This window comes from Schistocerca cancellata, chromosome 2 (genome assembly GCF_023864275.1).
Source record: "Schistocerca cancellata isolate TAMUIC-IGC-003103 chromosome 2, iqSchCanc2.1, whole genome shotgun sequence".
Lineage (NCBI taxonomy): Eukaryota > Metazoa > Arthropoda > Insecta > Orthoptera > Acrididae > Schistocerca > Schistocerca cancellata.
The window spans coordinates 1,080,194,395-1,080,221,985 of NC_064627.1; the positions used below are offsets into that span (position 1 = coordinate 1,080,194,395).

The following is a 27,591-nucleotide window of genomic DNA, read 5'->3' on the forward strand; positions in this document are numbered from 1 at the left end:
AAAAAGCAGTTCACTGTGGCAACCAAAATGTGCTAAATCGGTAAGTTTTGAATATACTCATCTTTTTTTCTTTTAGTGAATTTTATTTATAGTTGAACTCGATGACTGTTCCTTTATAGGGCGTAGAAAAATTTCCGCTACTAGTCACACTAAAAGATTATTTATTCGTTACACGACCGGTTTCGGGCTTTTTCCCATCCTCAGGTGTTTATACATTCGTCTACATGTTTATACTGCTGGAGATAACTGTGTAAATACAAAGAAAACTATTTGCTAGATACAAGTGGAACAACTGTAAGTGGCAAGGCAGCATTTGTCGAAAATATATGCGTACTTTCATAGAGATGAGAAATCATTATTGTAATTACGCTGTGGTGACACGTTTTCCACTTGGCAACATTGCCAAGATTTATTTGTTTTGTAAATAAAAACCGTCTTTTCTTGCAGCATTGTAATTTATTTCGACCAGATATGGGTCGCGACTTTTTTTTTACGCTAAGACATCTTCAGAGGGATCTAAAACTACACAGCTTCGTTTTGATATGTGTTAGTTTCAGTTCAAGTAGCGTTTCTTTATGTAAATATCTAGTTACCTACAGTTCTTCGCGTTTTTGGTTGGCATATACGTTTCCCCTCATATTGTCTAGGGGTCACACTACCAGTACATTTACATTCCGCAGCTCGTGGTCGTGCGGTAGCGTTCTCGCTTCCCGCGCCCGGGTTCCCGGGTTCGATTCCCGGCGGGGTCAGGGATTTTCTCTGCCTCGTGATGACTGGGTGTTGTGTGATGTCCTTAGGTTAGTTAGGTTTAAGTAGTTCTAAGTTATAGGGGACTGATGACCATAGATGTTAAGTCCCATAGTGCTCAGAGCCATTTGAAGCCAGTACATTTACAAAACATAAGCACTTTTTATATTCCGAACTTTTTCCTTCACACTGTTTATCCCGTTTACCCTAATTTTTGTGGTGCACAAGTTATAGATGTTTGTTCGAAAACTGTGCTTTTAAAGGCGGAAATATTGTGAGTTCTCAGTGTCTCCCCCTCTTTCGTTTGCTTACCTACCTGTCGTCAACCTAACGACGTATTTGCTGAAAACTAACAACTATCCATGATGTTTGTATCTGTGTGTCTGTGTGTGTGTGTTTGTGTGTGTGTGTGTGTGTGTGTGTGTGTGTGTGTGTGTGTTTGTGTGCAGTGTGGGGAGGAGGCGGTTGTTCAGTGTGAGTCGTAGAGTGTTGAATACGAATGTAAATGCTGTCCCTCTCTCTCTCTCTCTCTCTCTCTCTCATTCATACACACACACACACACACACACACACACACACACACACACACACACACACACACACACACTGATATAATCATCATGAATAGACCTAGCTTTCAGCATATACGTCATGAGGTTGGCGACATGTAGGTAAACAAACCAAAGAGAATGAGAGACACAGTGAACTCACAATATTTTCGCATCTGAAAGCACAGTTTTCGAACAAATATCTTTGTCATAAGAGTAATTGTGCATCACGAAAAGAGGGGTAAACAAAATGAAGAGTGTAAAGGGAAAAGTTCGGTATACAAAAATGTACTTATGTTTCGTAAGTGAAGTGGTAGTGCGACTTCCAGACCAGATCAGAGGAAACACATATGGCAACCATAAATTCAAAGAATTCTAATTACTTATTTACATTAACGAACCGAAGTAAACTGTTTTATAACCTAAAACTAACACATAAGAAAACAAAAATGTATCGTTTTAGATCCCTCCGAAGGTGCCATACAGAAAAATAGCTACCTCAGTTTTCACCTTTTAGCACCGACTATTTGTAATGCCCAAATAGTGGTATAATCCCCGACTACAATATAATGTTGAGCAGAGTTTCAGAAAACAAAAATCAGTAAAAGAATACTGGTGATTTTTGTAGTATACAGTCACTTATCACTCTTCGAGAAAAGCTGCAAACAGTGGATGGACTACGTTTCTTGTGTGCCTATTAAATTTAATAAAGTGATTCTATTTACCTTGACATGCAGTGAATCTAAATTTTTCAGTATTTGTTCGATTTCTATGTTTATTGCAGGAAATACTACAAATAAAAACCCGGTTATTTTGAGCGAATTTAACAGCTAGGTTAAAGTGGCGTGGGAAAAAACCGATATAACCTGATGTTTTAGCGATAACCGCCGTCCCTAATAAGTCCATGCCAGAATTCGTACATTTTGACGAATGCTTATTTGCGGAATACTACATAAGTTTACCATTTTTTACGACGATTTGTAAATTATTTGTTTACTTGTTGTAGAGGTGGATAATCGGAGGGTAGATAGAAGCCTCCTTTTCGTGTTAATATGTTTCTTTTTTCTCTTTCTCTGTTAATAATCTGATGATGCTCCAAAAGGCCGGAAAGTATTATTAAATAATCATTATATTGCAACCAAGAGCCGGCCGGAGTGGCCGAGCGGTTCTAGGTGCTATAGTCCTGCCTCGGGCATGGATGTGTGTGATGTCCTTAGGTTAGATAGATTTAAGTAGTTCTAAGTTCTAGGGGAATGATGACCACACCAGTTAAGTCCCATAGTGCTCAGAGCCATTTGAACCATTTTTTTGCAACCAAGACTGTTTTGTTTTTGAAACATCGTATAATTATTGTCCTGGTGGCAACACATTCAGATGTCAAAAGCAATATTCAGTAGCACAGTCAGAGTCAAACTTGTATTTGACTGAGACACCGAACGTTACTTTTGACACCCAAATTTTTTGCCACCATGACAACAATTACCTATCTAATGATGCTCGGTTTGACGAGCGAATCTGGTTATGAAATCAAATTTTGAGCGACATGTCGCTGCTTTAGCTATACATTAATTCCGACGTTCGCTGTATGACCGACAGGCAAGTTCTACGACTGCTGTGTGTAATGTCGCTGTGTAAATTTTCTGGTATGTATACAGCATAATATTTTCGAGGAGTCACTAGTCTTGATGGTCCCCAAATAATTCCTTTTGATCCGACGGTACAACCCATAGCGGAATGATTGTCATAAATATCATCCAGTACGAAGCAACCATTGTCATTCTGCCTGTCCTTGGAGTAGCTTGCTTTGTGGTCATCAGGATCAAATACAACATACGCCATTGTTGAAAAAATTCATTGTTTCATTCGGAGGTGGTTACAAACCTGCTGCAGTCATGTGATTTGTCACAGCCTCTGACCATCTGTCTGGATCCTGGAGAACTCAATTTAAGTGATGCGGTTGATGCTGGGCAGGAGTCTTTTTGCTCATTTCAGTCAAATTTATTTGTCGCAGTTACAAAGAAGTGCGAAAATAATTGATCGGATTATATCCATGAAGAATCTGACTCTTTAGTAACAAAGATTGTGTTACATTGCCAGGTGGTGGATCCATGTTGTTGTGGTCTTCAGTCCAGAGACTGGTTTGATGCAGCTCTCCATGCTACTCAATGCTGTGCAAGCCTCTTCATCTCTATGTAACTGCTGCAACCTACATCCTCCTGAATCAGCTTAGTGTATTCATCTCTGTTTCCCACTACGATTCCCCCCCCCCCCCCCGTCCTATGCTTCCCACCAGTACAAAACTGGTTGTCCCTTTTTTTTTTTTTTTTGGTCATCAGTCTACTGACTGGTTTGATGCGGCCCGCCACGAATTCCACGAATTCCTTTCCTGTGCTAACCTCTTCATCTCAGAGTAGCACTTGCAACCTACGTCCTCAATTATTTGCTTGACGTATTCCAATCTCTGTCTTCCTCTACAGTTTTTGCCCTCTACCGCTATCTCTAGTACCATGGAAGTCATTCCCTCATGTCTTAGCAGATGTCCTATCATCCTGTCCCTTCTCCTTATCAGTGATTTCCACATATTCCTTTCCTCTCCGATTCCGCCTAGAACCTCCTCATTCCTTACCTTATCAGTCCTCCTAATTTTCAACATTCGTCTGTAGCACCACATCTCAAATGCTTCGATTCTCTTCTCTTCCGGTATTCCCAAAGTCCATGTTTCACTACCATACAATGCTGTACTCCAGACGTACATCCTCAGAAATTTCTTCCTCAAATTAAGGCCGGTATTTGATATTAGTACACTTCTCTTGGTCAGAAATGCCTTTTTTGCCATAGCGAGTCTGCTTTTGATGTCCTCCTTGCTCCGTCCGTCATTGGTTATTTTACTGCCTAGGTAGCAGAATTCCTTAACTTCATTGACTTCGTGACCATCAATCCTGATGTTAAGTTTCTCGCTGTTCTCATTTCTACTACTTCTCATTACCTTCGTCTTTCTCCGATTTAGTCTCAAACCATACTGTGTACTCATTAGACTGTTCATTCCGTTCAGCAGATCATTTAATTCTTCTTCACTTTCACTCAGGATAGCAATGTCATCAGCGAATCGTATCATTGATATCCTTTCACCTTGTATTTTAATTCCACTCCTGAACCTTTCTTTTATTTCCATCATTGCTTCCTCGATGTACAGATTGAGGAGTAGGGGCGAAAGGCTACAGCCTTGTCTTACACCCTTCTTAATACGAGCACTTCGTTCTTGATCGTCCAATATTATTATTCCCTCTTGGTTGTTATACATATTATATATGACCCGTCTCTCCCTATAGCTTACCCCTACTTTTTTCAGAATCTCGAACAGCTTGCACCATTTTATATTGTCGAACGCTTTTTCCGAGTCGACAAATCCTATGAAAGTGCCTCGATTTTTCTTTAGCCTTGCTTCCATTATTGGCCGTAACGTCAGAATTCCCTCTCTCGTCCCTTTACTTTTCCTAAAGCCAAACTGATCGTCACCTAGCGCATTCTCAATTTTCTTTTCCATTATCCTGTATATTATTCTTGTAAGCAGCTTCGATGCATGAGCTGTTAAGCTGAATGTGCGATAATTCTCGCACTTGTCAGCTCTTGCCGTCTTCGGAATTGTGTGGAAGATGCTTTTCCGAAAGTCAGATGGTACATCGCCAGACTCATATATTCTACAAACCAACGTGAATAGTCGATTTGTTGCCACTTCCCCCAATGATTTTAGAAATTCTGATGGAATGTTATCTATCCCTTCTGCCTTATTTGACTGTAAGTCCTCCAAAGCTCTTTTAAGTTCCGATTCTAATACTGGATCAACTATCTCTTCTAAATCGACTCCTGCTTCTTCTTCTACCACATCACACAAATCTTCACCCTCATAGAGGCTTTCAATGTATTCTTTCCACCTATCTGCTCTCTCCTCTGCATTTAACAGTGGAATTTCCGTTGCACTCTTAATGTTACCACCGTTGCTTTTAATGTCACCAAAGTTTGTTTTGACTTTCCTGTATGCTGAGTCTGTCCTTCCGACAATCATATCTTTTTCGATGTCTTCACATTTTTCCTGCAGCCATTTCATCTTAGCTTCCCTGCACTTCCTATTTATTTCATTCCTCAGTGACTTGTATTCCTGTATTCCTGATTTTCCCGGAACATGTTTGTACTTCCTCCTTTCATCAATCAACTGTAGTATTTCTTCTGTTACCCATGGTTCCTTCGCAGCTACCTTCTTTGTATTTATGTTTTCCTTCCCAACTTCTGTGATGGCCCTTTTTAGAGATGTCCATTCCTCTTCAACTGTACTGCCTACTGCGCTATTCCTTATTGCTGTATCTATAGCGTTAGAGAACTTCAAACGTATCTCGTCATTCCTTAGTACTTCCGTATCTCACTTCTTTGCGTATTGATTCTTCCTGACTAATGTCTTGAACTTCAGCCTACTCTTCATCACTACTATATTGTGATCTGAGTCTATATCTGCTCCTGGGTACGCCTTACAATCCAGTATCTGATTTCGGAATCTCTGTCTGACCATGATGTAATCTAATTGAAATCTTCCCGTATCTCCCGGCCTTTTCCAAGTATACCTCCTTCTCTTGTGGTTCTTGAACAGGGTATTCGCTATTACTAGCTGAAACTTGTTACAGAACTCAATTAGTCTTTATTCTCTTTCATTCCTTGTCCCAAGCCCATATTCTCCTGTAACCTTTTCTTCTACTCCTTCCCCTACAACTGCATTCCAGTCGCCCATGACTATTAGATTTTCGTCCCCCTTTACATACTTCATTACCCTTTATATATCCTCATACACTTTCTCTATCTGTTCATCTTCAGCTTGCGACGTCGGTATGTATACCTGAACTATCGTTGTCGGTGTTGGTCTGCTGTCGATTCTGATTAGAACAACCCGGTCACTGAACTGTTCACAGTAACACACCCTCTGCCCTACCTTCCTATTCATAACGAATCCTACACCTGTTATACCATTTTCTGCTGCTGTTGATATTACCCGATACTCATCTGACCAGAAATCCTTGCCTTCCTTCCACTTCACTTCACTGACCCCTACTATATCTAGATTGAGCCTTTGCATTTCCCTTTCCAGATTTTATAGTTTCCGTACCACGTTCAAGCTTCTGACATTCCACGCCCCAACTCGTAGAACGTTATCCTTTCGTTGATTATTCAATCTTCTTCTCATGGTAACCTCCCCCTTGGCAGTCCCCTCCCGGAGATCCGAATGGGGGACTATTCCGGAATCTTTTGCCAATGGAGAGATCATCGTGACACTTCTTCAATTACAGGCCATATGTCCTGTGGATACACGTTACGTGTCTTTAATGCAGTGGTTTCCATTGCCTTCTGCATCCGCAAGTCGTTGATCATTGCTGATTCTTCCGCCTTTAGGGGCAATTTCCCACCCCTAGGACAAGAGAGTGCCCTGAACCTCTATCCGCTCCTCCGCCCTCTTTGACAAGGCCGTTGGCCGAATGAGGCTGACTTCTTATGCCGGAAGTCTTCGGCCGCCAATGCTGATTATTTATCAAAATTCAGGCAGTGGCGGGAATCGATCCCGGAACCGAGGACGTTTTGATTATGAATCAAAGACGCTACCCCTAGACCACGGGACTGCTTAATGCCTCATAACGTGTCCTACCAATGTAACACTTCTTCCCAATTCTATACAGCACCTCCTATTTAGTTATGTGATTCGATGGTTGATTTTGGGGGGGGGGGGCGGGGGGGAGGAGACCAAACTGCGAGGACATCGGTCTCATCCGATTATGGAAGGATGGGGAAGGAAGTCGGCCGTGCCCTTTCCAAGGAACCATTCCGGCAATTGCCTGAAGCGATTTAGGGAAAGCACGGAAAACCTAAATCAGGATGGCCGGATGCGGGATTGAAACGTCGTCCTCCAGAACGCGAGTCCAGTGTGCTAACCACTGCGCCACCTCGCTCAGTAGTTATTCGATCCACTCATCTAATTTTCACCATTCTTCCGTAGCACCACATTTCGAAAGCTTCCATTCTCTTCTTGTCCAAACTGTTTATCGTCCATACAGGGCTAAACTCCATAAAAACACTCCCAGAAAAAATCCATGTTAACAAATTTCTCTTTTTCAGAAACGTTTTCCTTGCCATTGCCAGTCTACATTTCCTATCCTCTCTACTTCGACCGTCATCAGTTATTTTGCTCCCCAAATAGCAAAACTCATCTACTACTTTAAGTGCCTCATTTCCTAATCTATTTCCCTCAGCATCACCTGATTTAATTCGACTACATTCCACTATCCTCGTTTTTCTTTTGTTGGTTCATGTACTTAGTCCAAATGTGAGTAATACTGACACCATTACGGTGACTGCTGTACATAACTGAAACGTTTATACTGTCAATTAGACAGCAAATGTCACACTCTCTCCTAATATACGTACTAACATATTTCATTGACAGTTTACCGACAGAGAAGTTATCAGCCTGTGTGTATGTGGTAGACGATTAGATGATACGTAAATATAATGTTTGTCTTAACCAGACTTGTTGCTTGTGTGGGTTACACAGTGACCCTCTATAAAGAGCGTAGGTTGTTCCGATGGAACAATGCACTTATATTCATTTAATAATAAAGAGAGAACAGATTTTACATTATAGCGATAATTTTAACGTACAGCTTTCGCAGTAAATAATTAGTTATACAGTTTTAACGAATGAGATTAACAGTATCATGGAGTTTAATCCAATACCCTCAGTGTCAATAGATTTCATATTTTCAGTTATGTCAACAAATTACAGCAGCGTATGTGGTTTCATGAAGGAAGGGCTAGTTTGGCAGTGTTTTGTTAGGTTAAGGAAAATTCACCAGTTGTTAACCAACTGGGGAGTAATATCAGTTACCCCTTACCATGGCGTTTGCAGCGACAGTGACAGGATACCGTTATATTGCGTGAGTACTCCTGTTAGTCGATTATCGATCAATCCTCGCCGGTCAACATTTTCAGTGATAAACTCTTCGTCTTAGATTTTCACGATGTTGTGAATCCAAAGACAGTTGCAAACTTTTGCTAGCCGAGCGGGGTAGCCGCGCGATCTAGGCGTCGTGTCACGGTCCGCGAGGCTTACCCCGTCGGAGGTTCGAGTCCTCCCTCGGGCACGAGTGTGTGTGTTTAGAGTAAGTTAGTTTAAGTTATATTAAGTAATGCGTAAGCTTAGGGACCGATGACCTCAGCAGTTTGGTCTCGTAAGACCTTACCACAAATTTCCAAAAACTTTTGCTACTTTCATTTTACTCCTCCTATGCTACTAGCCTGAACAGGTATCATCTCGCTCACCTTTGATAAGGTGCCTTAAAGTCTTCAGAACATATTCAAGTACCTAAACCTGCACATCTCCACAATTTCTAAAGAAAAACAGCACTCTCCTAAATTCCCTAGTCCCCTAAACCTACCGCTACTGTGAGCAGACATCTGTATAAGAGACGCAGTTGGCTACAATTAAAGCCCTTCTTACAATAATCGACACTGGAGTACGATAATCAATATGACGCCTGGAAACACATGCAAACCGGCTACGGTAGTATGTAGAGCTCAAATGAAATACAACGAGTTATAGAGACATATGAGTATCGCTCGTCAACTGAGAGGAAGTAGGAAATCTGAACGAGTAATAACATCTTGCTGAGAGGAAGTAGGAAATCTGAACAAGTAATAACATCTTGCAGTGTTACAGGTATTAAATATCAGTTTTGGTCGATTACACAAAAGAGAGGAAAAGTGGAGTCAATGTGGAACAGAATAATTAAAACCAGCTACACAAACAGGCGTTTAAGATTACAAACTGCGGAAGTTTAGTTTCTTCGGAAGTCTAGTTATTTATGAAGTCATCTACACACGTCTGATTGGCCCTTTATGCTGACAACCAAATCGTTTGTTACCAGATTGGCGACACAGAAACCAGCACCACACCTCACTCAGATGTTCTCCAAACAATCGTAATGCGACAATGAAACTGCATTTACTGAAACATGTGCAGTCAAAATCTGTTAAATACAGCTTATTACAGAGATGCAGTCTTCCTCACCTACTGTTCATTCAGGAAGCATTGGCGGATGTAAGAGGAAGTTTTTGGATTAGGAATCAAATTTAGGATGAAAGAAGGCCAATGGAAGATTTGTTGATGACGTTATCCACATTGAAGGTGGGGAAAAACTGCAGGATATGTTGTGTGGAATCTGTAGACTCATGACAGTAAGACATGTATTTCTAGAAAACCAGAGACCAATGGACGTTGCGAGTACTATCAGAAATAAGATCAGTGACAAATTTAAGATCGACATTCGGTGCGAAATGAAGCAATATCATGGGAGCTAATTAAATCATGGTCGTAGCAGCAAAGACATGTTGTTGTTGTTGTGGTCTTCAGTCCTGAGACTGGTTTGATGCAGCTCTCCACGCTACTCTATCCTGTGCAAGCTTCTTAATCTCCCAGTAACTACTGCAGCCTACATCCTTCTGAATCTGCTTCATTTGTTGGTCTCCCTCCACGATTTTTACCCTCCACGCTGCCCTCCAATACTAAATTGGTGATCCCTCGATGTCTCAGAACATGTCCTACCAACCGATCCCTTCTTCTAGTCAAGTTGTGCCACAAGCTCCTCTTCTCCCCAATTCTATTCAATACATCCTCATTAGTTATGTGATGTACCCATCTAATCTTCAGTATTCTTCTGTAGCACCACATTTCGAAAGCTTCTATTCTCTTCTTGTCTAAACTATTTATCGTCCACGTCTCACATCTATACATGGATACACTCCATACAAATACTTTCAGAAACGACTTCCTCACACTTAAATCTATACTCGACGTTAACAAATTTTTCTTCTTCAGAAACGCTTTCCTTGCCATTGCCAGTCTACATTTTATATCCTCTCTACTTCGACCATCATCAGTTACTTTGCTCCCCAAATACCAAAACACCTTTACTACTTTAAGTGTCTCATTTCCTAATCTAATTCCCTCAGCATCACCAGACTTAATTATCCTCGTTTTGCTTTTGTTGATGTTCATCTTATACTCTTCTTTGAAGACACTGTCCATTCCGTTCAATTGTTCTTCCAAGTCCTTTGCTGTCTCTGACAGAATTACAATGTCATCGGCGAACCTCAAAATTTTTATTTCTTCTCCATGGATTTCAATACCTACTCAGAACTTTTCTTTTGTTGCCTTTATTGCTTGTTCAATATAGAGATTGAATAACATCGGGGATAGGCTACAACCTTGTCTCAATCCCTTCCCAACCACTGCTTTCCTTTCATACCCCTCGACTCTTATAGCTGCCATCTGCTTTCTGTACAAAATGTAAATAGCCTTTCGCTCCCTGTATTTTCCCCGTGCCATCTTCAAAATTTGAAAGAGAGTATTCCAGTCAACATTGTCAAAACCTTTCTCTAAGTCTGAAAATGCTAGAAACGTAGGTTTGCCTTTCCTTAATCTTTCTTCTAAGATAAGTCGTAGGGTCAGTATTTTCTCACGTGTTCCTACATTTCTACGGAATCCAAATTGATCATCCCCGAGGTCGGCTTATACCAGTTTTTCCATTCGTCTGTAAAGAATTCGCGTGATTATTTTGCAGCTGTGACTTATTAAACTGATAGTTCGGTAATTTCCACATCTGTCAACACCTGCTTTCTTTGGGATTGGAATTATTATATTCTTCTTGAAGTCTGAGGGTATTTCACCTGTCTCATACATCTTGCTCACCAGACGGTAGAGTTTTGTCAGGAATGGCTCTCCCAAGGCTGTCAGTAGTTCTAATGGAATGTTGTCTACTCCAGGGGCCTTGTTTCGACTCAGGTCTCTCTGTGCTCTGTCAAACTCTTGACGTAGTATCATATCTCCCATTTCATCTTCATCTGCATCCTCTCCCATTTCCATAATATTGTCCTCAACTACATCGCTTTTGTATAGACCCTCTATATGCTCCCTCCACCTTTATGCTTTCCTTTATTTGGTTAGAACTGGGTTTCCATCTGAGCTTTTTATATTCATACAAGTGGTTCTCTTTCCTCCAAAGGTCTCTTTAATTATCCTGTAGGCAATATCTATCTTACCCGTAGTGAGATAAGCCTCTACATCCTTACATTTGTCCTCTGGCCACTACTGCTTAGCAATTTTGCACTGCCTGTCGGTTTTATTTTTGAGACGTTTGTATTCCTTTTTGCTTGCTTCAATTCCTGCATTTTTATATTTTCTCCTTTCATCAATTAAATTCGATATTTCTTCTGTCACCCACGGGTTTCTACTAGCCCTCGTCTTTTTACCTATTTGATCCTCTGCTGCCTTCACTATTTCGTCCCTCAAAAGCTACCCATTCTTCTTCTACTGTATTTCTTTCCCCCATTTCTGTCAATTGTTCCTCTATGCTCTCCCTGAAACTCTGTACAACCTCTGGTTCTTTCAGTTTATCCAGGTCCCATCTCCTTAAATCCCCAACTTTTTGCAGCTTCTTCAGTTTTAATCTACAGTTCATAACCAATAGATTGTGGTCAGAGACCACATCTGCCCCTGGAAATGTCTTATAATTTAAAACCTGGTTCCTAAATCTCTGTCTTACCATTATATAATCTATCTGATACCTTTTAGTATCTCCAGGGTTCTTCCATATATGCAACTTTCTTTCATGATTCTTAAACCAAGTGTTAGCTATGATTAAGTTATACTCTGCGCAAAACTCTACCAGGCGGCTTCCTCTTTCAGTCCTTAGCCCCAATCCATATTCACCTGCTATGTTTCCTTCTCTCCCTTTTCCTACTCTTGAATTCCAGTCACCCATGATATTAAATTTTCTTCTCCCTTCACTACTTGAATAATTTCCTTTATCTCATCACACATTTCATCTATTTCTTCGTCATCTGCAGAGCTAGTTGGCATATAAATTTTTACTACTGTAGTAGGCGTGGGCTTCGTGTCTATCTTGGCCACAATAATGCATTCACTATGCTATTTGTAGTAGCTTACCCGTACTCCTATTTTTTTATTCGTTATGAAACCTACTCCAGCATTACCCCTATTTGATTTTGTATTATAACCCTGTATTCACCTGACCAAAAGTCTTGTTCCTCCTGCCACCGAACTTAACTAATTCCCACTATATGTAACTTTAACCTATCCATTTCCCTTTTTAAATTTTCTAACCTACCTGCCCGATTAAGGGATCTGACATTCCACGCTCCGATCCATAGAATGCCAGTTTTCTTTCTCCTGATAACAACGTCCTCTTGAGTAGTCCCCGCCCGGATACCCGAATGATGGACTATTTTACCTCTGGAATATATTACCCAAGAGGACGCCATCATCATTTAATCATACAGTGAAGCTGATGTAAAGCAAAGTCATATAAGAAGAAAAACTTGCCTAGCAGAAGTGGACATAATTTGCTAAAGAAAGGAGCTCACCAGTAGCAAAGACAGAGTTCCGTTTCACGGGAATACAGATTTAGAGTTGTTGTTCCAAAGTGAATGATGGACTACGGAAAAAGTGAAAGTGAAGAGAATGGATTAGTTTGTTGCCACAGAAGGACGCTGTAAATTAAGTGGACTTATAAGGTGAGAAATGAGTAGATCCTCCAGTAAATCGAGTTGGAATAGAAGATGTGAAAAACACTGGCTAGAAGAAGCGACCGTACGACAAGATATGTACTCGACATTAAGTAAAAATTTCGTACGACGAGGAATCATAGAAGTCATAGGATAAGACAAAGACTGCAATATATCTAACAAGTAATTATGCCACTCTGAGGTGAAGAAGCTGGCAGAAGAGAGGAAGTCGTGGTATATCACGTTCAAACAAAACGATGACACAAAAAATAGAATAATTAGCACACGATGTGTCTGTCACTGAGGCCAGGCGGCACAGAGGCGTGCTGAACAACTGTATAATTTTGTTATTCAATATGAAGTACCAATTAAAATAGTATTTGTTTGTTTTTGATGTATGTCATTCGCCTCTTTTCGCAATTCCTTCACGTAAGCTTTTGCTAGCTTTAAATATTCGACCTTTTGCAGTTTGCCTTTTCTGGCTCGAATCCCAGCAGTTATTAAAACGCCAGGTATGTGAGGGTAGAGTTCATAATACAGAACCCACAGTGGGACATTCAGGATTAACCTCTATTATACTAAAGTAACAGATCAGACAGAGAATGCTATCTGCTGTGGGGAGGCGAACTCCTTACCAGCAACCACCATGTCCAGGTACCGCATCTCCTGGAGTGCTTCGTACGTGATTTCGCCACCGTGTCGGCTGAGTACTGCGTCTACCTCGACTCGCGCCTTGGTCTGCACTCCTGGGTTCATGGCCAGCTCGTGCAGGCAGAAGCTCATCGCCGTAGAAGTCATCTCGAAGCCGAGTGCGAACACTATGTGGAGCTGCGCTGCCATAAACTTGTCGCTGATTTCTGAAACAGAGGGGTGTGCTCTCCATATCTCTAGTAAGTGCAACACCTGAGGCAGGGACCCTCCTTACTTGGGAGTGACGCACATCGAAGGCACAGAAAAGTAAAACACTGTGCGCAGCAGAGACTCGAATTTGGAACACCCGTAATGTGCACCAAAACCAGTCCATAAACTGCTTACACAAAGCTAGTCCGTCCTCCCCTACAATACTTACCACACGGGATTCAGAGAGGACACCGAAAAAGCACAGAGGTGTCATAGAAGTAAATGTGCCTTTAGTGTACTAACAACACGATAATTCGCCACACACGCTGATGGAGTGAGGGGTTACTTCTCCCACTTTCTGGAGCCTGCGCGTAAATGTTTCTCGGACTGAACAATGAAATTTTTCAAGGTTCAGAAATGTAAAGCATAAAGAAGTTTTAAGCTAGTGCAAAAACTAAAATTGGTGCAGGAAAATGGTAAGAACAAACTTATGAACGTAGAAAGAAAACTGGTTAGAAGCTTACTTCGCTCAGGGACGGCATAAATAGAATACAATACGCCATACCTAAAAAAGAAATCTATGATCAACTAGGAAGCCAAATAGAACCCACTCCACAAAAAAGAAGTAGAATGAATGATGACGTACTGAGGAAGCAATTATTTAGTAGGTTCTGAAGCTTAAAAAACAACTGGAATGGCTGTTACCCACACTGAATCACCTCAGAAAAGCAAACATCAGCACTATGGACATACCATACCGAATTCATTTACGAAGAAGTTCAGAAAGTAGTCTTCAGGGGCGAATAGACACAAAAAGGAAACGGTACCATAACATCAAACAGCTCCGGAAGAAGACATCAGAACGTACGAAACGAATTTGAGTAAGTGCAACAGGACTCCATTCAGCAAGAGTTGTATTGATTCAACGTGGTCAGTAAAAGACCTACTCGAAAAATTAATTAGTAGTATTCGAGAAAGCGAAGTACTTATAAGATTTCGAGTTACGCCTAAATACAATAGTTACAAACCTGAAATTTTAATACTGTTTGTAATGGAGGAATGACGCGTCTTGCTGAAAACTTGTTTAACAGTTTTATTATTTTCCAAATCATTAATCAAATTGTTTAGTTTTGATGGAAAACAATAAACAAGACAATTCATCAAATATTCTAACTTTAGTTATAGCTTACATACTGAGTGACAAATGTCATGGGATACCACCTAACACTCAGTGCAAAAACCCAAACACGCAAAAGATGACTCCGTGAGCATTTCAGTTTTAAGCGACACAACTCTTATTTCTTTGTTTATTTATTTTATTTATGCATTTATTTTACCTGGCAAGATTAGGGCCTTCAGGCCCTCTCTTACACCTAACCAGGCATACTCAGATTCAACAAATTTCAGTTTCTACAGAACATTAAGGACATATAACATGTTATACAGTATTAATGTTACAGAAAAAATTAGAGATTATGAAAGTACTACAATGATAATTATAACAATCAAAAAGTAATTATAATAATCAAGAATAATAATAATAGTAATGACTATGTATAGGAAAGTGAACATATTTTTTCTTTTATGAATGTCAGTCCTATTGCTAGTTGGGAATTTTCTCGTTGTATTCTTGCAGCTTGTGAGTTATTCTCATCAAGCAGAGACATAAGACGATAGAATGGGGTGAAAGAGATATAGAAAAGGTAGATAAGTTAGAGGAGGAGAAATAGAATGGTAAAATTCGAAGCTATGATGGAGAGGAGAAAGAAAAAGATGAGAGGGGCACGACAATGGTGGCTATACCGTCCCTAATATGTAAGTCTTGAGTTCCCTCTTGAATGTTAAGTGGTTCTGGATAAGACGCAGATCACAGGGGAGCGCGTTCCATAGTCGTATGGCTGAGATGGAGAATGACACAGAGAAAGATTTTGTGTTATGTAAAGGTACAGCCAAGATGCTAGATGTATCCGATCTGGTATTGCGGTTGTGGAATGATGATAGGTGTTTAATGTGAGAAGATAAGTATTGGGGGCACCAGTGGCTAAGAAATCGTTGAAGTAAGCACATCGTGTGGAGATCGCGTGCCTTATGTGGGCGTATCCAACCTAGCTGGGAGTATGAAGGACTGATATGATCATACAACCGTATATTGCATACGTATCTAACGCAAGCATTCATCACTAGCTCGAGGCATCTCGAATTTTCACTATTTGTGCCGTGTTGAACTACATCACAGTAGTAAAGATTAGGCAAGACTAGTGTTTGGACTAATTTTTGTTTAACATGGGTTGGAAATATTTTTCTAAATTTTTGAATTGCATGTAGGGAGGAGAGCGATTTCCGGCAAGCTGTGACTGTTTGTTCTTCCCAGTTTAGGTGTTCATCCAAGATTATTCCAAGGTCTTTTACTGTTTTTTGGTATGGTAGTTGGGTACCATTGAGGAGTATTTGAGGGACTGTTTCCCGAAAGTACCGACTGATTAACTTTGGATGAGATATAAGTATGACCTGGGATTTCTTGGGGTTTAGTTTCAGACCTAGGTTCTATGCCCATCGAGAAACAGAGCAAAGATCTGCGTTCATACTCGCTACTGCGTCAGCAATGTTCTTGGGGCTTGCACTTATGTACAGTTGGATGTCGTCGGCATATAGATGGTAGTTGCAGGAGTGAATCACTGAAGAAATATCATTAATGTACAGTGAGAAGAGTAATGGACCAAGGACGGAGCCTTGGGGAACTCCAGAGCGCACGTTTTTCCATGATGACTTTTCCGACCCACAAATGACTTGTTGACTTCTGTTTTTGAGGTAGCTGTCGAACCAGTGTATAGCGCTGTTTGAGAAATTCAGCTGTTTCATTTTAATTAGTAATATATCAAAGTCAACTGTATCAAAAGCCTTGCTAAAGTCAAGCAGTGTTAGGATGGTAGCTTCACGTCTGTCCATAGCATGTTTAATGTCATCAGTTACTTTGATTAATGCAGTTGCTGTACTATGGTGCTTTCGAAAGCCTGACTGATATTTGTTGTGGATGTTATGAGTTTTGAGGTAATCCGTCAGCTGTTCATGGACGATGTATTCTAGGGCTTTAGATATTGCAGGTAGTATGCTGATCGGCCTGTAATCACCTGGCGACTTAGGGTTGTCAGTCTTGGGTATAGGTTGAATTAAACTTTGCTTCCACTCAGTAGGATATGTACTACTGACAAGAGACAGGTTGAAGATGTCTGTGATAACTGGAGTAATAGTGTCTACGACGTTCTTAATCATGCCAATGCTCACTCCATCATTTCCTACTGCCTCGGAAGAGATTCTCATAATTGCCTTGTGTACTGTGCCAGTAGTTACATGTTTTAGGTAAAACTTGTCTCTCTCGAGATTGATATCTTGGGGCTGGTAATTTGTCGCTGCGTGGCAGTTTATAGCTGTTGAGAAGAAATCATTGAATTCTTCTGCAGACGCTTGATAAACAGCGTCAGATCTTCGCTTCCCTATACCGAAACTGCGCAGCTTTTTCCACAGTGCAGCAGGTTTTGTTATACCGCATACGACAGAGCGGGCATGTCTGATTTTGGCATTCCTCACGCTTTGCTTGGTTCTATTTCGGAGTTACCTATAAGCTTCGTACGCCTCGGGAGTTGGGTTACGCTTGAAGGCCCTATGTGCAGCATCACGTTTATTCATTAACTGGCGTAATGCAGTGGTGAGCCACGGAGCGGGAGCTCTCTTTACCTTGACAGTGCGTTGAGGAGCATGTTTATCATTTTGCGACATAATTCCCGAATTTTTCCGTCTAAAGTCGGTTCATTGCTTATATCATGCCAAGGGATGTCTGAGCAATCCTTTTGAAGAGCGTCATGGTTAACATTTTTTAGGTTTCTGTAGGTTACCAGGTGAGATTTTTCTTTGGTAGTATGCACTGAGTAATTTAAGAATATCACGTCGTGAGCAGAGAGTCCTGGAGCGGATGTCTGATTGGCGCGAATTATTTTATCTGGTCGCTTTGTTGCTATTATATCTATGAGTGTATGGCTGTGTGGCGTGTGATGAGTTGGGTCCAGCGGTGTTAAACTCATATCATTGGAGTGGAACAGTCTCCTTAGTTTTTCTGCAGAGGGAGATTTTAACTGTAAGTCGATGTTTGTGTCGCCCATAACGATTATGTGTTCATACAGTGTCACGAGCGAGGACAGGGCAGGCTGAAAGGAGGACATAGCACCGACGTTTGGAGGTTTATAGATTACTCCAATTAGCAGTTTCTGATTTGATGTGTTTATTTCGAAAAACAAGAACTCTGCTTCTCCTTCGCCCTTTGCATCCGATGTGCATAGTACAGTAGGTCTGAGATCAGAGCGAACATAGGCACCCACACCACCTCCGCGTCGTGTTTCACGATCTGCTCTTAGGAGAGAGTAACCATTGATTCGGATAGCGTCGGAAGAAATGTTTGGTTTCAACCAAGTTTCAGAGACGAGGATAACATGGAACAGCGATTGGCAGAACAGGTCACAGAACTCGTCGAAGTGAGCCGTTAGCGACTGCGCGTTCGCGTGGGCCACAAAGAGCCCGTCGCCGGAACCGGTCCGTCCCATTGTGGCCGCCTGTAGGACCGAGCGCACTCCGTCTACCTGCTGGCCGGAAGAGGGACAAAAGCTGGATTTCGCGGGGGAAGACATATTTACAGGTGTGTCCAAGGTCGTGACTGACTCAAGCGTCTGTGAGCTAAAGGTGAAAGACAAGCTGGAGGTATCGGAGAAAGGAGCAAAAAGAAAGATGGAAAGTGGCAGTAGTGGTTACGAAAAAGATAATAGTAGTAGTAGTGGTAGTGACGAGGCTGAAAATGACAGATATAGAAAGGCGGTTTTAAGGAGATTCCTGTTAATAGACAATGTTAATTCCCGTTTGACTGATAATATGAATATGCATGAGCACTTATGATAGACAAATAAAGAAGCAATATTTATGTGAAACAATTGACTGATTTTAAAGAGAGTACTTATGGTGCTTATAGATATAACAAAGCAATATTTACGTAAAAAATGAAAAAAAGAATAAAAATTAACTTATATTAGACAGAGTACAATATGAGACTTTGTGTCTCGCGATATTTCGCTCAGACTTTCAGTTCGGACGTGTTCGTCACCGTTTTCCTCCCTCCTTCCGTCTTGATTACGATCCTGCCATCCTGGGTCCATACATTTTGAAGGCCGAACTGTGTGATCGCAGTGTTCAAAACTTTTAGTCTTTCGCGCGTCAGATCTTCCCTCAGGGTAACCCCACTCTTGGCGAGTTTTCTTTTCTGGGCAAACACTTCAGCTCTTTTCCGGTATGACACAAATTTAATTATTATGGGCCTGGGTTTCATGGCACCTGGTATCCTGCGCCCAACACGGTGGCTTCTGTCAATGTCGGCCACGTCGATCTGCACGCCAAGTTTCTCACGCACGAGGCTAATGGCCAGGTCGTCGGTGTTTTCACGATCGTTCTCAGCTACCCCGAACAAGCGCAAACTGTTCCTTCGCTGATACTGCTCAATTTCATCGGTGGCCGCAGACAGTTTAGCTTCTAGGTCGGCGGCTTTTTTCTCTTGTGCGGCCAGGGACTTTTTAAGAGACTGGATTTCGGTGCTGTTGCGCCCGACAGACTCTTGCAGTTTGTCCATGACCGCGGCCGTCACAGAGTCCGTGATGGACTGCACGATTACGTCTAGCGTGTCTTTACTGTGCAGCGCCGCACTCACCTGGGACCGGACGAGCTCCCCGATGTCGGGAAGCGAGGCCTCACCTGCCGCCGGAGACCGGGCGCCCGCTCTGCCTGCGCCCCTGTAGCCTCGCCTGCTGCCGCTTACTCGTGCTCTTCCCATTTTTCACTCACTTATCCCTTATCACTTGTGGTAATCAACGGAGAACAACACACCACGGCAAGTAACACTTGTTTAGTCGTATGCACACGTTGTGGACTGCCGCACTTCTCTGTAACACCTTCAAGCTGTCGTTTAGCTGTTTTAGTATTTTCCAAATCATTAATCAGAGTGTTTTGTTTTGATGGAAAACAATAAAACATGACAATTCATCAAACATTCTGACTTAAATAATAGCTTACATACTGAGGTGACAAAAGTCGCCGGATACCACCTAATACCGTGTCGGATCTCCTTTTGCCCGGGGTAGTGCAGCAACTTGATGCGGCATGGATTCAACACGCGGTTGAAAGTCCTCCGCAGGAATACTGAGCCATGCAGTTTCACGCATTAACTGATCTCTCGATTATGTCTCATAAATATTCGATGAGATTTATGTCGGGCCATCTGGTTGACCACATCACTCTCTCCAACCATCGAGAATATTCTTGAAACCAGTCGCGAACAACTGTGGGCCGGTGACATAGCGCATCGTTGTTTGAACGACCACAAAAGATCTCCATGTAACGGAACATAAACATTTCCTGTCAGTGATCGGTTCAGAGGAACCACTCCACTGCATGTAAACACAGCATACACCGTTGTGGAGCCACTACCAGCTTGCGCAATGGCTTGCAAACGACCTGGGTATCTCGATAAGTGCGGTCTGCGCCACACTCGAAACCTACCCTGTTCTTATGTATTGAAATCGGGACTCATCTGATGAGGTCACAGTCTTACAGGCGTCTAGGATCCCACCCATGTGGTCACGAACGCAGGAAAGGCGCTGCAAGCGATGTCATGCGTTTAGCAAAGGCATTCGCATCGGTCGTCGGTTGCCATAGCCCGTTAGTACCAAATTTTGCCGCAAAGTGCTAATCGATACGTCTGACAAACGTCCCACATCGATTTCTGCGGTTATTACGCTCTACATTGCTTGTCTGTTAGCACTGATAGCTCTATCCAAACGCCGCTACTCTATCTCGTTAAGGGATGGCCGTAAGTCACAGCGTTGTCCGTGGCGAAAGGTTATGCACGAAATATGGTACCCTCGTCACACTCTCGACACTGTGGGTCTCTGATCATTAAATTCCCTAACTATTTCCGAAATGGGATGTCTCATGCGTCTAGCTCCTACTACAATTCCGCGTACAGAGTCTGTTAATTCCCGTGGTGCGGCCATAATCACGTCGGAAACAAAAAAAAAAAAATGGTTCAAATGGCTCTGAGCCCTATGGGACTCAACTGCTGTGGTCATAAGTCCCCTAGAACTTAGAACTACTTAAACCTAACTAACCTAAGGACAGCACACAACACCCAGCCATCACGGGGCAGAGAAAATCCCTGACCCCGCCAGGAATCGAACCCGGGAACCCGGGCGTGGGAAGCGAGAACGCTACCGCACGACCACGAGATGCGGGCTCATCGGAAACCTTTTCGCATGAATTATCAGAGTAAATAGGACAGCTCCACCGGTTAACAGCCCTTAAATACGTCGCGTACGCGATACCACACCGCCAGCCGTATATCACTATCCCACGGCTATTAGTCATCTGAAGGCAGACGGCACTCCTGCGACCTCATAAGTGTGACAGACAGTAAAAACCAACCTATAGACTCTCCTTCCTCCGTTATCAGGAGCCCTTTCTGTTTCAGCGTCATCATCAGGTGAACTAGGTCATCGCGGAGGACTTTATTCTTCACCCTGTACTGCACAGTTTCCGCTGAGATTCTGTCGAAGAACTCCGTCACGGCCGTAGAAAAGAAGCTCATCCCGGGTAGAGCGGCCAGTGCTGGCAAAATTAGGAAGAGAATCTGCCGAAACGCATTAGTGGCCGAAGTGTCAAACACCTGGAAAAAAAATAAATACATCAATTAGATTCTCGAATAACCCTTATCAATCATCCTTGGAATGATATCAACCAATCGTTACGTGCCCTTCCTTTGAGAAAGAAAAAATAATTAGTTTTCCTGTCGGAATACATGCTCGTAATACACTGCTGGAAAAAAGTTAATACACCCTTGCAAAATTTTGCAGTTCACTCATTGTTTATTGTTGCAACTGGGCATATGGAGTATATGAAATGATTACATTTACATACCAAATAGCATAAAGTCGTTCTGAGGTACCATATATCGATCCATGCTGAAACACATATAAGAGTACTTAGTGTAGCCTCGAGGGCTGGCAATTCAGGCGCTGACTCTGGCATCCAGCCGATTGTACAGATGGCGAATACTGTACTGGGATACGTTGTGACTTGCCTTCTCGCCTCGTTCACGTAGTTCTGTAAATTCGTAGAGGAGTCGCACGTGTCACTTCTCGTCATATCATATCCCAGATGTGCCCGACTGTCGACAAGTCCGGAGTTCGTGTTGACCAGAGAAGTTGCTGCACGCCTTGCAGAGCACGTATAGTTTCACCGGCAGTGTGTGGGAGAGCACTGTCCTGTTGGGACACCACATCACCTTCCTGTTGCAAAAACTGAAAGGAACGAGTTTAACAACATTCTTCCGCTACCGGGCGCTGATTAGCGTCCCCTCAAAAAACACCTAAGCTAAATGAGAGTTGTAGCTTATCATACCTCAGATCATGATATCTGACATGGGGCTAGTGTGTCTCGGACGAATGCACTCTAAGAGATAGCGATCACCAGGTCTATGTCGTAAGCGCATTCGACCATGACATATGTGCAGCCAGAATGTGCTTTCATCGCTGAAGACCAGAGCGCGCCATTCCATCTTCCAAGCGACCGATGGCATCACTCCAGCCATGCATGTCTATGCTGTGGCATGAGTGGAACAGCTAGAGGTGTGCGTGCCCTTAGCACCACTGTTGATACCGAGTTTCAGCAGTACATGTTGACACGTTTCGGCTCGTGAGTCCTCTTATCTGTGCTGCGGTAACTGCACCATCTGCCATCTCTTACTATACGAAAATCCTGGCGGCTGTCTGTTTCCTTGTGGGCATCCAGAACCCGAGAATGGTCAAGTGAACATTGACACCAGCAGCGTTGCATAACCGATGCATCACGTCCACCTCTGTGGCCGAATGGAGTATTGCGCCACTTGGAAGGCTACAATTTTTGTTCTTTCCAGACTCACTCAGTTGGCTGTAGGAAGCATGAGTGGATCTCCGTAACATTGTTGTCTGCTTTCCTCACACGTATGTACCACACTGAGCCTTCTGGACGTGAGATTTTCATTTTGAAGGCAGACATAGATGGCGCTCTGGTAGCTGTACCAGTGAGCTCTCTGACTGGCGGACCACTTTGATACCATTATCACTACATCTACTAGTCCCCATACTGGCACGCACCATCATCGGAACAAAATCCACGTCGTCTTTCCCAGTGTACTAACTTCTCTTTCCGGCAGTGTATCTTCTGACAGGAAACTGTAATGCTTAAACTACAATGACGAACTATGCTATGTAAGTGACAAATGGAAACCGTTGAGAATGTAAGTTCTGGTGAACTACCAGTAACAGTACACACTAATCACATATAATTTCCGGTGAACTTTCAGTAACAGTGTAGTTTAATCATGCAGTCACGACTGCTACATTCACAATGATAAGACATCCAGAATGTGATAAAATCACCTAAGTATCATATCTCCCCAGTCATAAGGATTTAAGATATTCGCCTGCAGTAATGATTTCTTCGCCTTTCAGTATTATAATTACCGATGAATGGTATTCCTATTTCGGAAACGGAATCCTATTCCTTTTATGTAAGACAACACAAAATACACTATGTGATCAATCCGGACACCTGGCGGAAACCGACGCACAAGTTCGTGACGCCCTCCATTGGTAATGATGGAATTCAATATGGTGTTGGCCGACCCTTAGCCTTCATGACAGCTTCCGTTCTCGCAGGTATACGTTCAGTCGGGTGCTGGAAGGTTCCCTGGGGAATGGCAGCCCATTCTTCACGGAGTGCTGCAACTGAGGAGAGGTATCGATGTCGGTCGGTAGGATTGGCACGAAATCGGAGTTCCAAAACATCGCAAAGGTGTTCTGTCTGATGTAGGTCAGGACTCTGTGCAGGCCACGCCATTACAGGGATGTTATTATCGTGAAACCACTCCGCCACAGGCCGTGCATTGTGAACCGGTGCTCGATCGTGTTGAAAGATACAATCGCCATCTCCGAATCGTTCTTCAACAGTGGGAAACAAGAAGGTGCTTAAAACATTAACGTTGGCCTGTGCTGTGATAGTGCCATGCAAAAGATCAAAGGGGTTCAAGCCCCCTACATGAATTACACGACCGCATCATAACACCACCGCCTCCAAATTTTACTGTTGGCACTATACACACGGGCAGATGACGTTCATCGGGCAGTCGCCATACCCACACCCAACCATCGGATGGCCACATTGCGTACCGTGATTCATCACTCGACACAACGTTTCAACACAGTTCAATCGTTCAATGTTTACGTTCCTTACACCAAGTGGGCCATCGTTTGGCATTTACTGGCGTGATGTGTGGCTTATGAGCAGCCGCTCGACCATGAAATCCAAGTTTTCTCACCTCCCGCCTAACTGTCATAGTACTTGCAGTGGATCCTCATGCAGTTTGGAATTTCTGTGTGATGGTCTGGGTAGATGTCTGCCTATTACACATTACGAACCTCTTCAACTATCGGCGGTCTCTGTCAGTCAAGAAACGAGGTCGGTCTGTACGCTTTTGTGCTGTATGTGTCCCTTCACGTTTCCACTTCACCATCACATCGGAAGCAGTGGACCTATCGATGTTTAGGGTCGTGGAAATACCACGCACAGACGTATGACACAAGTGACACCCAATCACCTGACTACGGTGAAGTCCGTGAGTTCCGCGGAGCGCCCCATTCTGCTCTCTCACGATGTCTAATGACTACTGAGTTTGCTGATATGGAGTACGTGCAGTAGGTGGTAGCATAATGCACCTACTACGAAAAACGTATGTTTTTTAGGGTGTCCGGGTACTTTTGATCACATAGTGGATGTTCTCCACCACGATCTGCAATTAAACAGTACCATAATTGTTAAATTCCTCCCTACTTAGAATTTCACTTTTGTCATCTGCAAACAGAAAATAGTTTGCTTCGCAAGCCGTGTTGATCGGTAGGTCATTGATGTAGATTAGTATAACAAAAAAATCTGAACTCTACAACAAAGCCGCCTACTGTACCCAACACCGAAGTAAGTTCCGCATTTGTTCACTGTATGCTGTAACCCAACAGAATACTGAGAATGATGAATCAAAACACATGTCAGTTCCAGTTGTTATTTGATTGAGTAACCACTTTCGGTAATATATTACGCCATCTTCAGGCCTCCTGACAGACGTGTAGGAAGATTCCCATCTCTTTTCCAGTCAAAATAAGGGCCATCATTCAATGACTGGCATCCGCAGATTTTTGACACAATGGTAAAAGGCAGAATATTTGCTCTCACTGTTCGCTGAATTTCAAAAGAAACTTTGACAATCACGTCCCCTTACTTAATAATGTATCAACGTATTTGTGTGTATATGTTGGACCTCGAAATCTGCATGCAAAATGACAATGATCTTTGTCTTTCACATAAGTATGGTTGGCGAATTCCTGCTGTTCAAAACGCTTTTTCCTCATCAGGACTAAAAAGTCATCAGCTTGTTTTGCAACAAGTTATATTTAATGTGCTCTGCAGTACACCTGTTTACTAAACCATCCAAACATCAGTACCTCAGTATAGTTAAACCTCCTAGAACACACCAGAATAAAATTTCGTTTTATAGATACCTTCAACTTTCTGGTGTGCAACCTAGAAGAGTATCAGTAATATAACGTGTATGATATTTGAAATCGGACGAAAGAAAACAATTTCATTTAATTAATAAGGAATACAAGTTTCTATATGAGTATATAACTGACGAATCCCCGAACCCCTTTTTTGGATGAACAGTTGTCACCGATTGAAGCATCAAATAAGATGACCACGGAGGAAGAATTGGCATACCAAACAGCGTGCGAAGTGTGGTGTTTATTTGAATGCAAAACATTAGGAGATTACTCCGACTTATATTTTCAAAACGGTTACATGCTATTAGAAGATGTCTCTGAAAACTACCACACACTGAGTACCTAAATGCACGAACTGGATTATGTGACTTCATCTGCTTTACCGTAGGGCGCTTAGTTGAAAACCGTTAACGTAACGACTTATAGACGCAGAACAGTTACAGTCTGTAGTGCTGGGCACCAGAGGCGGGCACTGTTCATTGCTTACATCGACATGATAATGCAAGCAATAGGTTCATAACTGATTATAATAAATACTACGACGAATCGTACGTTAAACAAATCGATATATTTGGTCTCTAACGCTGAGCCATTATGCCATACCTATTAGTCAGTCATAGCTACCAATCTCTGATTTTGTATGGCTATCTCTAGCCAGTTTTGACGTAATGAACATTCCACATGATTCAGGCAGATGTCACATTTTATATGTGGACCTTGAGTGTCCAGCAAGTATACATGAGCTTCAATGTGTCCTTCCATTATTCCCAGAGAAACTGGTACCACAACCAAGCATTCACTAGCCAGGAGTTCCACAAAAACTCCTATTCGCATTATTCAAATGGTTCGCAACAAAAATTCAGACAACTCTCATATTGTAAGCTAAATTCACCGCATATTATCATGCCATCAAAGTCCCTGGATGAAGCAATATAATGATGTTAATGCTGAGAAAGGTATGAATGCAAAAACCGATTTTTCACATAATTAGAGTGTATTTGGAATAAACTATAAAGAATGTACGAAACTGAGATTGTAAGGTGTCAGGCAAATCCGACACCTTCCATGAAAACCCTGACATGATAAGCAAATCCAGTAGTATGTCACATAGCTCCGAATAAATCATGACATTAAATTAACCAAAGTAATACGAGTAACGAGTGAGCAAATGGAATACCACAGACTAACACAAGAACGCCTAAATGCATGTCATACCTTCCCACCGTGAGACAGACGCAGTTCCGAGGGGAGAAACGAGAACAGAAGCCGAGACCAGAACTGTGGTAAGCTAGAAGGCCCTACGATAAGGGACGGACACCCACGTCGCCAGCTAACCGCTAGGACCACCCCCAGCCCATGTTAAAAGCTAGAACCCTCCAGAAGAACAGTGTAGATCTTACGATAACACTAGAAGGGCCACCACAGCCGCAAGTTTTAGCGTGAGACTTTTTCGCGTCTCTGTTACGTCAGGACCACTCACCAGCCATGTTAAAAGATTGAACCCTCCAGAAGAACAGTATAATTCTTACGATAACACTAAAAGGACCACACCAGCTGCAAGTTTTACCGTGAGACTTTTTCGCGTCTCTGTTACGTTGCAAAATTTAATAACATTGCCCCACCACGAAAAGTATAACGTTTCTCATTGGATAGACAGAAGTTTTGTAGGCGGAGCTTAAGGCTAACATTGAGACTCTGATTGGTCAGACGAAAACACAGCCAGATAGTTTTTTTAAACCAACTTCGTTAAATTGTAGTAAGGAGAAGTTAGGGGAGGGTTGCTTCCGAGACGGCGAGGTGAGCGGAGCTGTGCTGTCCGCCGCCCCCTGACAAACACCGACAAGGTAATGAACGCACACGATGCCGCATAACAGCGCATAAAGCTTCACTCAGAACTGCAAAAGTCTCATCTGTTAAACCCCCTTTTTGCGCAATACTAGTGTCGATCGTCAATTAAAGCTCATTGTGTTCACATTTGCCACTTGAAGTAAAAAATCTGAAACACGATGATTTTTCTGTTATATAGTTATTGAGAAGCCACATCAGCCACTGTAATTTACAAGTTAGATAAGTAATTGAAGATAATTGAGGGTCACTGTAGACCATTTTGACAGTTTTCTCTCTTGTGAAACTCAATCTAAACCTAGATTATAGATGTGATACGG

General features: G+C 42.4%; 1 protein-coding gene across 1 annotated transcript in view; it reads right to left on the reverse strand.

Annotated features, from left to right (window-relative positions):
• LOC126163083 (probable cytochrome P450 6a13) overlaps nt 1–27,591 on the reverse strand; it is a 74,608-nt gene that overhangs the window by 19,715 nt on the left and 27,302 nt on the right. Inside the window, exons 3-4 of the mRNA XM_049919993.1 lie at nt 21,261–21,501; nt 13,547–13,768 (exon numbers count right to left, since the gene is read on the reverse strand). Of these exons, the coding sequence (XP_049775950.1) occupies nt 13,547–13,768; nt 21,261–21,501 (463 nt within the window). The remainder of the gene's footprint in view (nt 1–13,546; nt 13,769–21,260; nt 21,502–27,591) is intronic.